General features: G+C 37.4%; 1 protein-coding gene across 1 annotated transcript in view; it reads left to right on the top strand.

Moving 5' to 3' along the window:
* The window catches only part of ABCA12 (ATP binding cassette subfamily A member 12), a 200,977-nt gene that overhangs the window by 71,721 nt on the left and 114,949 nt on the right, over positions 1 to 14,307 (top strand). The window contains exons 4-6 of the mRNA XM_055573389.1: positions 4,430 to 4,521; positions 6,632 to 6,729; positions 9,431 to 9,616. Of these exons, the coding sequence (XP_055429364.1) occupies positions 4,430 to 4,521; positions 6,632 to 6,729; positions 9,431 to 9,616 (376 nt within the window). The remainder of the gene's footprint in view (positions 1 to 4,429; positions 4,522 to 6,631; positions 6,730 to 9,430; positions 9,617 to 14,307) is intronic.

Genomic DNA, 14,307 nt, shown 5'->3' with positions numbered 1-14,307 from the left:
ACAGCCAACATGTCTCCAGATATTGTGAAATATCCCCTGGGAGCAGGGGAGGGGCCAGAAATTGCCCCCAGTTGGAAACCACTAGTGTAGTGAAAGAATGAACAAAAAGATTTCAAGGTAGCAAGAGCCATGAATTAGGTAATGAGTCTAGGATCTTGCTCTATACAAAATCCAAATGATAACTCTAATTTAGCACCCCCATTCATGTGTGGTCATCATCCCCTGGCCATATCCTTCCTTAGCTATTATCATTAACATATTATAATCCCTGTTTTTTTTTTAAAATTTGTCTTACCCCCTATATGTCCTGGGAATTTAATAAATGTTTGTGAGTTTATGACTAAATATGGTGGATGCAGTGTAAGATTGATTATATGTTTATGCATGTGTTGCCATCTTTGGGTGCTTCCTCTTCCAAGGATCTTTGCAGAGCCAGGTGTGCAACAAGGGAGGCAGACCAGGCTATTTTAAAAAGTTGCTTTTTTCAGGCAAGAATATACAATGGGGCAAAGATAGCCTCTTCAATAAATGGTGCTGGGAAAACTGGAAACTATAAGCAAGGTGAAAAGACAGCCCTCAGAATGGGAGAACATAATAGCAAATGAAACAACTGACAAAAGATTAATTTCCAAAATATACAAGCAGCTCATACAACTCAATGCCAGAAAAACAAACAACCTAGTCAAAAAGTGGGGAAAAGACCTAAATAGACATTTCTCCAAAGATGTACAGATGGCTATCAAACACATGAAAAAATGCTCAACATCCCTCATTACTAGAGAAATGCAAATCAAAACTACAGTGAGATATCACCTCACACCAGTCAGAATGGCCATCAACAAAAACTCTACAAACAACAAATGCAATAGAGGGTGTGGAGAAAAGGGAACGCTCTTGCACTGTCGGTGGGAGTGGAAATTTATACAACCACTATGGAAGACAGTATAGAGATTCCTTAAAAAACTAAGAATAAAACCACCATATGCCCCAGCAATCCCACTCCTAGGCATATACCCTGAGGAAACCAAAACTGAAAAGACACATGTATCCCATTGTTCATTGCAGCACTATTTACAATAGCTAGAACATGGAAGCAACCTAGATGTCCATCGACAGATGAATAGATAAATAAGCTGTGGTAGATATACACAATAGAATATTACTCAGCCATAAAAAGGAACACATCTGAGTAAGTTCTAATGAGGTGGATGAAACTAGAACCTATTTATTATAGAGTGAAGTGGGTCAGAAAGAGAAAGATAAATATCATATTCTAACACACACATACGGAATCTAGAAAAATGGTACTGAAGGATTTATTTACAGGGCAGCAATGGAAAAACAGAGGATGAGATGGTTGGACAGCATAACCGACTCAATGGACATGAGTTTGAGTAAGCTCTGGGAGTTGGTGATGGACAGGGAAGCCTGGCATTCTTCAGTCCATGGGGTTGCAAAGAGTCAGACACAACTGAGCAACTGAACTAATGGAAAAACAGACATAGAGAATTGACTTATGGACATGGGGAGAGTGGAGGAGAGGATGAGATGTATGGAAAGAGTAACATAGAAATTTACATTACCATATGTAAAATAGATAGCCAACAGAAATTTGCTGTATGGCTCAGGAAACTCAAACAGGGGCTCTGTATCAACCTAGTGGGGTGGGATGGGGAGGAAGATGGGAGGGAGGTTCAAAAGGGAAGGGATATATGCTTACCTATGGCTGATTCATGTTGAGGTTTGACAGAAAACAACAAAATTCTGTCAAGTAATTATCTGTCAATAAAAACAATAAATTAAAATTTAAAAAGGATAAAAATAAATAAATAAAAATGTTGCTTCCTTACTATCAGATAGTTAATGGAAGCTAATAATTAAGAAAAATAATTCTTCATTATTCAGTGGAATAATTCAGTGAAATTCAATAATTCAATGAATGCAATAATTCAATTCAATTATTGAATTCAATAATTCAATGGAAGCTAACATTATTCAGTGTTTGTCATGTGCCATCTGCCAACAGAGTGCATTGTAGATAGACTCTTCCTAAGAGTTTTACAGACCAAAGAGAAAATTGATCATTCCTTCAAATAGTAAATTCCTCTTATGAGTAAACTGATAAAGAAATTAAATTTAAAAATGAAGAAAGGGTTATAAAATTCTGGGTTAGGCCCTTTGCCTCTTCCCACCTCACCAGCCATTGTGTGCACGCCCCAGTTTATGAATAATAAGGGTACATCCATTTGATGTCCAGAGATCCTGAAGCTTCGAGTATTCTAGAAGGATCTTGTGAGGACCATAGATACATAAGTGTGGGGTTTCAACTGCATACTGATGGTGAAGGCTGTGTCTTTGTACCATCTTTGTGGGCACTTTGACAGTTAATGTTGGTGAGTATCTATGATGACAGGGCCCCAATAGGAACTCGATAAGTACACATCACACAATATTCACAAGAGCTTTGCAAGGTGGGTGTATCATTCCTAACTTATAGATGAGGCTGCAATTTTTTAGGAAGAGGCAGAGATGGAATTTGAAAGATACCTACTAACTCCAAAGTTCTTCTACACTCTGGCAACAACATCTATTTTTATTTAATCAGCTCTTCAGTTTTATATACTAGATGTTTCAAATAAAAAGATCATCATGGTGCCTACTTCCAAAGATGTCACAGCCTAAAATGGAAAAGTGATAGGAATAGGTACACAAGCAAACATAGTACACTTAAAATTGATATAAACTCAGTAGGTACAAAGTGCTTAAATTGTGTAAAATAATGGAAATCCATTCATTGTCTAAGAAGCATAGAGTTCTTTGTCTATAAGCATGGTCGGAGATTACCCTGAACTCAGTAAGACTGGCTACCTTCCTGTCCTCCTTTAGCAATTTAATAGGGAGCCGCTGCTAAGTCACTACAGTCGTGTCCGACTCTGTGCGACCCCATAGACGGCAGCCCACGAGGCTCCCCCGTCCCTGGGATTCTCCAGGCAAGAACACTGGAGTGGGTTGCCATTTCCTTCTCCAATGCATGCAAGTGAAAAGTGAAAGGGAAGTTGCTCAGTCATGTCCGACTCTTAGCAACCCCATGGACTGCAGCCTACCAGGCTCCTCCGTCCATGGGATTTTCCAGGCAAGAGTACTGGAGTGGGGTGCCATTGCCTTCTCCGTAATAGGGAGCTAAAAGAACCAATTACCTTTCCTGGAGGAGATAAACTGAATTTTACCTTACAGCCTTAATTCATGTTTTTACCCACAATGCTTGCTGTTGTACATTTACTTTGTGGTTTCCATTTTGAGTTTACAGATAATAATTGTGCAGTGGCAGAGTATGTATGCCATCACACTACATGCTGTAAATACAAAATAAACCCGGGAAATTTTCAGGATGATGAACTGCAAAGCACATATGATATCCCATGCTCTATCCCTGACAAAAAGCCATACCAGGACCACCTAAGAGGAGGTGAACCACCTCCCCACTCCTGTAACATGGGATGCATGGACCGCCATGTAACTATGGCCACTTCCTGTTCAAGGCAGGTCCCGTTAGAAAAGAAGCCTCTAGAGTTCCTTGTCCAGAGGAGCCATTTTCTGTTGAGTAAGTTCAGAACTGTTGAGCCAGTGGCTTTCTGGGAAAGGGATGAACTTGTCTTTGGTGTTGAAAGAATATTTGAAGAAGTAGTTTTAGGGCTTTTACCTGAATGTGGGGAAATGGGCAAGATGTCCCCTATGGAGGAGATGTAGCTTTTGCTTCTCCAAGCTCATACTTCCTTAGTTTCTTATCACCTCTTGTTTTCCTCCCCCACTCCTATTTATTACTCAGTCTTTTCTCTTGCTCTTTCTTTGCTCTTTTTGATCTTTGTTGCTTTCCCTTTGGTTTTTGTTGCTGTCCCTATTCCTTAAAATTAGATAAACCATAGATGTGTGTTCTGCCCCTTCTTCTTTGAATCTTTCTTGAAAGTATTCATCTTTGATAATCTTCAAAATGCTATCTATAATTTAACGTAGAAACTTGTTTTCCTTTAAAGGTTGACAAATAAGCAGACCTTTATTTCAGTACCCAAAGCAGTCTTTGACTCTCATCTGTTTGGGATCCACCATGTTTTTAAAAGAAAGTATATATATATATATTGTAAATATTTTTGGTGTTTAGCTCTATGTTCTTTTTTACTGTAAGAATATAGTAAAAAAAAAAAAAAACTATTTCAACCTTATCTAGGCCATTTTCTCTGAAGAAAAATTTACTTTGTAGGACTCCTTATATATTCATTGATATATGGTGAAGTGAGTTTTGTCATAAAATCCTGGAAAGTAGATTAAAAATTTGAAAGTCCTAGGGGAGCCCTGGAATCTACCACATAACACTTTGCTGTAACTAACTGAAATTAATGTGAATGATACAGAGTTCTTGCTTTTTCTTCTCTAGTGAAATTCTGAGAAAGTCATCCAACCTGGAGAAGGACAGCAATTTATCACTCCAGAGTACTGAAGTTCCACAAAAAAGGCATGCATCACCGGGTAAGCTATCCTCTTCTGTCTAGTTTAGAACAGGCCTTTTGGAACAACCAGTAAAGGTCTCATCTTTAAAAGTTGTACTTTTAACAATTCAAGCAAAGATGGAATGCCCAGCCTATCCTGAGAGATCTAAACACTCCTTACAGTTGCCTGAGTGTGGTGGTGCCATCATGCAAAGGTCTTCAGAATAATTGGAAATTAAGTTATTACTGTGATACACACTAGGAGCAAAAGCCTAAATGGTACTAATATAATGTTGAGAATTACACACTTTCCGACAACTGACCAGGAACTCTTCCATTGTCTACAGTTAAATGACACTGTGATGGTTAGAATGTCCAGCAATAAAACATACTGAATGGAGTCTCAGAGATTTGTCTGAGCTTTACATTTTATTTGTGAGGAGTATGAAGCCCAACAAGGTTAAGCACCCTCCCTGTTGCAGTCATCCGGCTGAGCTCGTACTAGACCGACTGTCAGGGTGGGACTTTCCAGCTAACAGTCTTCTTCCTCCCGCTCACCACTCAGTGTCACAGTCATTCATCGTGCCTGTGTGCTTCCTTCACTCACAGCTAAGCCAGTGGCCCTCGGATGTTAGTGTGCAGAATACCACATGCTGAGCTTCCTGAACCTTCTGCTCAGGTACTTCTGCTGCAGATGTTCCTGAGATACAGTTATTAGAAGCCACAAATTGAGAATAAACTCTCAAGACAGCATGCGTTTCATATTCATTAGCAAATATTCATTAGGTGCCTGCTATCGTGTAGGTACTGTCCGAGCTATTGGAGGTATATTAGTGAACAAAACAGAGATTCCTCTATGTTAGAATATGATTGGTGCTCTGGGGGGGAAAAAGAACCTTTAAAAATGCCATGTGATATTTAAGATTCTATGACACTAATATTCCAGTCTAAGTTGATGAGCCACATGAAAAAAAAATCTTTTGTTATTGTAGTAGGAATACATTTGTGAATGGTTTTGAGGAGTTAACATGCTGTGGTGAATGATCTCTGGGTGTCTGACAGAGTAGGCTAAAGAACAGAAGAATAAGATCATACTGTTGTGGGCCAGTTAGCTTTGCTCTGTGCAATAGCCATGGATTATATTTCTGGCCAGTCATCTCACAAATGTATTGCTTTGGTCTAGAGGAATGTAAATTCTTCAGCCCTGTGAGCATTTAATTTTATTTTTAATTTTATTTTATTTAACTTTACAATATTGTATTGGTTTTGCCATATATCAAAATGAATCTGCCACAGGTATACATGTGTTCCCCATCCTGAACCCTCCTCCCTCCTCCCTCCCCATACCATCCCTCTGGGTCAGTCTAGGTCCCGCTGATGTTGGTCACTGTATCTTTGAATATTAAGATTCTTTGTTGTGAGGGTAATAAAGTATTTCTATCCAAAATTTATAAAAGTCAATACACTGGCTAATGAATGCTATAGATCTGAACATACTTTTTCAGCTAATGTTCCTAACCCAGAACACTGTGCCACATTATAAATGGTATTGGATGAGACCACTTTGGGAATTACTTAATTAGAGTATACTGTAGTCTGGACTAATTGCTTCCTCCCATTTATTTGATCTGAAATATCATTCAGAAACCACTTTGGGGAGGAGAGAATTTATGATCTTAAGCAGATTTTAGCCTCCCAATTGAATAATTAAAAAAAAAACACATTATCACCAGATGTGTATTGCGCATTGGCAGATTCTTCAACCAGATGTTGGGTGTGATGGATTGTGGGGCTAGTGGAGGCACCTCAGATCCTCTAGGCTTGCACTGAAATGATTCCGTTTATTAGGCAATAATATTGGTGATAAAGTTTAATGATATAAACTGGAATGAAAGCAAATGACATCTAGAATGATTGGAAAGAACCCAAGAGCAGACCAAAAGCATCACAATTTTATGTGAAAGGAAAAACTGATTGGATTCAGCATTTTGCCAGTAGGAAACTTTCATGGAAGGTGCATATTTGAACACATTTCTTGTGGAGTATATGAAAGCGTAAGTGATATTTATGGATTCTTGTGTGTGTGTGTGTGTGTGTGTGTGTGAGTTTGTGTGTTTATTTTGCTAATCTTTTCTTTCTTTTTACAACAGCCACAGTATTTCCTAGTCCAAGTGCTGATCTGGAAAGTATTGGAACAGATACATTCAATGGTAGTCAAGTGCTTGCCCAGATTCTTAGTTTGGAAAAGGTAATTTCAATCAGCTTTATATTGGGCTCATAATAAAAAGCAGGTAAACAAGCACCTCATAGGAAGAGTACTCCCATTTGGAGTAATATCTCAGAGAGATTCTTTTCTTAGGAGCTCTTTGATAAAAAGCTTAATTTAGAGACATTCTAAATTCCTTAAAGTCTTGGATATTTATTTACTTCCCTGTTAAGTCCCTTAATTGAACTTAAGATTTTCATTTGGTAAAAAAAATAGGGTGGCATTATATGTGATCTTTTAATTTTCTGAAGCAGGGAAGAAAAAATGCTGTATGAAAGCAAATGAAGCTAGAGCAGCCATCAGACTCGCTCCCTCATCCATACTAATAATGCTTTTGGAAAAATTGGAGCTATAAAAAATATCTCTCCAAAGTAATAAAATCCCTTTCCTTAGCATGGCTTAAAGAGCTTACCTATGGATTTCTGTCTGGTTTACTCACCTTCCTCTCTAAGATTCCAGATTGCAAAATGATAAACATCATTTCTAAGAGGTGTGTACTGGCAACCTATGAGCTACATGTGCACGTGTGCACATATACAAGGATTGTAAGAAATTGAATTTGAATGCCTTTAGACCGAAGAGGTACCCTTCTGTTAACTGAAATCCCCACTTTTCCTTATGGTCTTTTATCCAACCAGATTCATACATTTAAGTTACTTGGCTGGCCCATGGGCATTTGAGTCCTGCTTTGCATGCTCTTCAGAAATTAAGAGGAGATCACTTTCAACATTTTGCCATAGAGGGACTGTTTCTCTCTCAGTCTCTGTCTCTCTCTATCTCTCTGTCTCTCTCTCTCTCACACACACACACACAAAAGAATTTTAATAATACATCTCCATCTTATTTAGCAGACATTTCTTCCATCTGAAACATGGAGACATAACCCTGGTCTTTATTCATGTTATTCATATTCCTGTGACCTTAACCACTGCTACTTAATATGTGTCTATTAGTTCCCCTTGAATTGACATTATGTAGAACTGAGGCATCTTAATAAACTTATTTATGTCAGTAAACCAAAGAACAATTCAAAATGTATGGAAAAGTCACCATACCTATCAAGGCAATTCTGCCAGTGCTAGATGATATATAAGACCTTCACAGTCAGTTTAGTCTAGATTTTGAAATCCTGATGTAGATAATAGTTGAGGTACCTAAATCACCCTGTGTAACGGAGGAACCCCCCATGTGCCCACTTAATTCTGGTATAAAGCCTCCACAAGTCATATCAGGGTGTAAACTAGGAAAAGTTATTTTATTCCATTCCATTTCTTCCATATTCTAATAATTTTATTTTATTTATGATTTTATTCCACTCCAATTCTTCTATATTCTAATACTAGAAGCAAACAGTCTTGTATTATATCAGTTAAATTCTTTAATAGCTAAAATAGCAATGCTATTCTCAAAAAAAAAAAAAAAAAAAACACCACACTATATTGTATTGAAATTCCCAGGTTCTCTTTCTCAGATGGAATAAAATTTCAGAATTTTGTGAGGCAGCACAAAGTCATATATCCAGTGGAGATAAGTAAAAAATGAATTTTCTATGTATAGATACATATTTTCAGAGTAGTTGGAGCAGAGAAAGGATATAAAAATTAGAATGACATATTGATGTCTGTGTCAGCAATCTCTCTGATTCCTCTTTCTTTCTGTTTACTGCTTTCTGCAACCCTTGCAAGAATAAGTAGAGAAATCATTTTGGAGTAAATTTATATGTGACGTTAGGAAAGAGATATAGATGAATGACTAGAAGACCTGGCACTTAGAGTATATCCTAGAGTAAATGGATCCTGTCTTATTTCATTATATTTAGAAGTTGAATCACTGGAAGGCATAGTGTAGATTTTGTGATATAAAAGGGGAAGGATGAAGGTGGTTAGCCTTCACCTGACAGGTTGTAAGAATCAATTATTAGGAAGGGTGCATTAAATATTGCAACTCACTGTAATTGGCTCTATAAATATCTAAACAACTTAATAATGGTGAATGTGATCAATATTGTAACTGAAAATAGTGCTACATCTGTGACTAGCTTGTACTGTGAAATATATGGGGGCCCTCCATTATAAAAATGCTTTCCAATTATTGCCTTTGGTAATTACATACTTCTGTGTATCTTCATATATGTGTTTTTCTTTTTTTTTAATGCATAACTCATAAATGAAATTATTGCTTTTCCAGTGAAACATAATCCATGTTTTTCTACTTCTTCTAAATAAACACTGTTGATCTTGAGACTAGACTCTGAAGCTCATCCTCTTTGGAAGTCTTCCAGAAATCCTGGCCAGTTCCCCATGAGGTGTCACAAATTGTTAGGACCCCTAAATCTCTGATGCTAAAGGCCCAGGAAAAGCTAAGATTTTTAAGCCTGAAGATTTTTGTCAGAGAAGATCTAGTATATTAGGTTGTCTCGTCAGATACAAGAAATGAGTTCAGTTAAAAAAATCATATATGAATATTTTAAATCATAAAGATGACAATAATCACTATAGTCACATATTCTCTCAGGGATTTTCATGGGTAAACCCAATGTATTTTAGTTTTAATTTCATAGTTGCTATAATGCAGGAATTTAAAATGGCTATTATGTAGACAGGTTCGTTTCCTTGAAGGCTAGTATATTTGATATCTGTATTTACTAACATTGTTATACCACTTTTCTCACACACATTTTTAGCTTTTACAGCAAAATTCAACTTCAGAAGATATACGAAGAGAACTGTGTGAGAACTATCCAGGTTATATTGCTGATTATGCCTTCTCTTGGACCACTCTAGGGAAAAATGTTCTTAATATATTTTGCCTGTCCAACAAGACCTTTTTAGAGTCTTCTCTCCAAGAACTAACAAACCAATTCTCTCAGGTGAGTGTAAACATTTTAATATGATCAGGGTCTCATAACAATAGCAGGAAATGTATCATTTCCATTCTTGTATGCACAAAGCAACTCAAACTGATTCAAAGAGCAAGTCCATAGGTCTCATGGACTGGAAAATGCTGACTGAAATACTGGCTCACATTTGGCACGAATTCATCACACAGAGGTTCACATATGATGTCAAATTCTAAGCAATGACTACTTTCCATTTAAATGTGCTGGATTGAAATGATCCATTAAACCAAAAATATTGCTTTATGGTTAATATGGAGGTAGAATCTCATCTTTGGAGATGAAATTTGACCTTGGTTTATGGTGAATGAAGATTGACTGTTTTCTCTGAGATTTTTAAGTAAGATTACTCAGGATGTAATGTAAGTTTAATAATTAAATTCTCAGAGCCTGGTAATTCCAGAAGCTAGAATAATGGGTAATCTTTTAAATGTTTCTTCTAAGATAAAACCTAATTTAAAACTTTGATTTTTATGAAAGAATATATCCCTCTTTCCAAAATATTATACACTAGAAACAAGAACTTTATTATATGAAGTGCTAATGACCTTTTTCATATGCTAGTCTTAAATTATAATGTGAAAATAAGAAAATAAGATACTGATCATCTTTTTTAAATGAAATTTCACATACAATAAGAGTTCACAAAATCAAAATTTTTGAGTTGCCTCAAAACTTTATAAATGAGAATAAACTCAACATGTTCACATCTAACGTTTTTCCCCTTTGATCCTATGAATTTTATTGTATGGATGGAGGTTTGTGACATTCCAGGAGGTGGTGATCAAGACCATCCCCAAGAGAAAGAAATGCAAAAAGGCAAAATGGTTGTCTGAGGAGGCCTTAAAAATAGCTGAGAAGAGAAGCTAAAGGCAAAGGAGAAAAGGAAAGATATAGCCATCTGAATGCAGAGTTCCAAAGGGGAGATAAAAAGTGAATAATGCAAAGAAATAGAGAAAAGCAATAGAGTAGGAAAGACAAGAGGTCTCTTCAAGAAAATTAGAGTTATCAAGGGAACATATCATGCAAAGATGGGCACAATAAAGGACAGAAATGCTATGGACCTAACAGAAGCAGAACTTATTAAGAAGAGGTGGCAAGAATACACAGAAGAACTGTACAAAAAAGATCTCCATGACCCAGATAACCACAATGCATAATCACTCACCTAGAGCTAGACATGCTGGAATGCGAAGTCAAGTAGGCCTTAGAAAGCATCACTATGAGCAAAGCTAGTGGAGGTGATGGAATTCAAGTTGAGCTAGTTCAAATCCTAACAGATGATGCTGTGAAAGTGCTACACTCAACATGCCAGCAAATTCGGAAAACTCAGCAGCGGCCACTGAGTGGAAAAGGTCAGTTTTCATTCCAATCATAAAGAAAGGCAATGTCAAAGAATACTCAAATTACCTCACAATTATACTCATCTCACATGCTAGCAAAATAATGCTCAAAATTCTCCAGGCAAGGATTCAGCAGTACGTGAACCGAGAACTTTCAGATGTTCAAGCTGGATTTAGAAAAGGCAGAAGAACCAGAGATCAAATTGCCTATATCTGTTGGATCATCGAAAAAGCAAGAGAGTTCCAGAAAAATATCTGCTTCTGCTTTATGGACTACACCAAAGCCTTTGACTATGTGGATCACAACAAACTGTGAAAAATTCTTCAGGAGATGGGAATACCAGACCACCTTACCTACCTCCTGAGAAATCTGTATGCATGTCAAGAAACAACAGTTAGAACCAGACATGGAACAATGGACTGGTTCCAAATTCAGAAAGGAGCATGTCAGGGCTGTATTTTGTGAACTTGCTTATTTAACTTATAGGCAGAGTACATCATGGGAAATGCTGGGCTGGATGATGCACAAGCTGGAATCAAGATTTCCAGGAGAAATATCAATAACCTCAGACATGCAGATGATACCACCCTTATGGCAGAAAGCGAAGAACTAAAGAGCCTCTTGAAGAAAGTGAAGGAACAGAGTGAAAAAGCTGGCTTAAAACTCAACATTCAAAAGATGAAGATCATGGCATCTGGTCCCATCACTTTATGGCAAATAGATGGGGAAACAACGGAAACAGTGACAGACTATTTTTTTGGGTGCCCAAATCACTGCAGATGTTGACTGCAGCCATGAAATTAAAAGATGCTTGCTCATTGAAAGTAAAGCTATGGCCAACCTAGACAGCATATTAAAAAGCAGAGACATAACTTTGCTGAGAAAGGTCCGTCTAGTCAAAACTATGGTTTTTCAAGTAGTCATGTATGGATGTGAGAGTTGGACCACAAAGAAAGCTGAGCACCGAGGAACTGATGTTTTTGAACTGTGGTGTTGAGAAGACTCTTGAAATTCCTCTGGACTGCAAGGAGATCAAACCAGTCCATCCTAAAGGAAATCATTCCTGACTATTCGTTGTAAGGACTGATGCTGAAGCTGAAACTCCAATACTTTGGCCACCTGATATGAAGAACTGACTCACTAATGCAGGAGAAGAAGGGGATGACAGAGGATGAGGTGGTTGGATGGCATCACTGACTTGATAAACATGAGTTTGAGCAAGCTCTGGGAGTTGGTGATACACAGGGAAGCCTGGCGAGCTGCAGTCCATTGGGTTGGAAAGAGTCAGACACGACTGAGCAACTGAACTGAACTGAAGTACAGAATGCTTAAATTACTCTTCATTAACCTGAGTTTTCCAAATGAACTGGATTAGAAACATTGTTATCATAACGCCAATTCAATGTAGAGCACTTAGAACTCTATCTCAACAAACTCAGAAGCCATATAGAAAGTGTGGCTAAGAATACCTTGTTCAAAATCACATTTTCAGCATGAAAGACCTTGAATTAAGATCCAACTAAAGATGCTTTTGAACTGTGGTGTTGGAGAAGACTCTTGAGAGTCCTTTGGACTGCAAGGAGATCTAACCAGTCCATTCTGAAGGAGATCAGCCCTGGGATTTCTTTGGAAGGAATGATGCTAAAGCTGAAACTCCAGTACTTTGGCCACCTCATGCGAAGAGTTGACTCATTGGAAAAGACTCTGATGCTGGGAGGGATTGGGGGCAGGAGGAGAAGGGGACGACAGAGGATGAGATGGCTGGATGGCATCACTGACTCGATGGACGTGAGTCTGAGCAAACTCCGGGAGATGGTGATGGACAGGGAGGCCTGGCGTGCTGCGATTCATGGGGTCTCAAAGAGTCGGACACGACTGAGCAACTGAACTGACTGAAAGCCTGACTACTAGTATGAATGAGCTTATTAAGAAAATTGCTTGAGGTGGGAATATAATGAAGAAAATACTTCTGAAGTTATTATCTGGGACCTGTGATCCAGAGCAAGAGTAAAGATCATGGTTTTCTTTTATTTGTTTGCTTAGAGTACAAGATGTGACTATAGGATATTCACTATAAATCATTATTATAACTAAAGTTCCTTGTATTGCAACAGAACTTTGTAAATATTTTGTAAGCATGTTTAATTGTAATAGTAAACATTTTCATATATTTGTGTGTGTGTATATATATATATATATATATTCACACATTTATACATAAAACACCTAAATTTTAAAGGTTTTCTATGCAAATAATATAAGGTCTACTAATGGATCTGCATGAGGAAATGGCAGCCCACTCCAGTATTCTTGTCTGGAGAATCCTATGGACAGAGGAGCCTGGTGGGCTACAGTCCATGGGGTCACAAAGAGTCAGACACAACTTAGAGACTGAGCAGGCACTACTAATGGATATAGAGAGTATTTTTCTATATATCCTAAACTAGATCCTAGAGAAAAACCAATGTATTACTCAGAAGCTAATTTTATTTTAAGAAATTAATTTTAATTTCCCAAAACCCAATTTAAAGTATTTTGTATAAATGGTTTTGTTAACCAAACATTAAATATGCCAACATCTAAAATTATAGGAAAAATTAAATTACACCATTGCAACGGAAAGAATAAAATACTTAGGAATATATCTACCTAAAGAAACTAAAGACCTATATATAGAAAACTATAAAACACTGGTGAAAGAAATCAAAGAGGACACTAACAGATGGAGAAATATACCATGTTCATGGATTGGAAGAATCAATATAGTGAAAATGAGTATACTACCCAAAGCAATCTATAGATTCAATGCAATCCCTATCAAGCTACCAACAGCATTCTTCACAGAGCTAGAACAAATAATTTCACAATTTGTATGGAAATACAAAAAACCTCGAATAGCCAAAGCGATCTTGAGAAAGAAGAATGGAACTGGAGGAATCAACCTACCTGACTTCAGGCTCTACTACAAAGCCACAGTTATCAAGACAGTATGGTACTGGCACAAAGACAGAAATATAGATCAATGGAACAAAATAGAAAGCCCAGAGATAAATCCATGCACATATGGACACCTTATCTTTGACAAAGGAGGCAAGAATATACAATGGATTAAAGACAATCTCTTTAACAAGTGGTGCTGGGAAATCTGGTCAACCACTTGTAAAAGAATGAAACTAGAACACTTTCTAACACCATACACAAAAATAAACTCAAAATGGATTAAAGATCTAAACGTAAGACCAGAAACTATAAAACTCCTAGAGGAGAACATAGGCAAAACACTCTCTGACATACATCACAGCAGGATCCTCTATGACCCA

This window comes from Bubalus kerabau, chromosome 3 (assembly GCF_029407905.1).
Source record: "Bubalus kerabau isolate K-KA32 ecotype Philippines breed swamp buffalo chromosome 3, PCC_UOA_SB_1v2, whole genome shotgun sequence".
Classification (NCBI taxonomy): Eukaryota; Metazoa; Chordata; class Mammalia; order Artiodactyla; family Bovidae; genus Bubalus; species Bubalus kerabau.
This window is presented reverse-complemented; position numbering and strand designations above follow the sequence as displayed.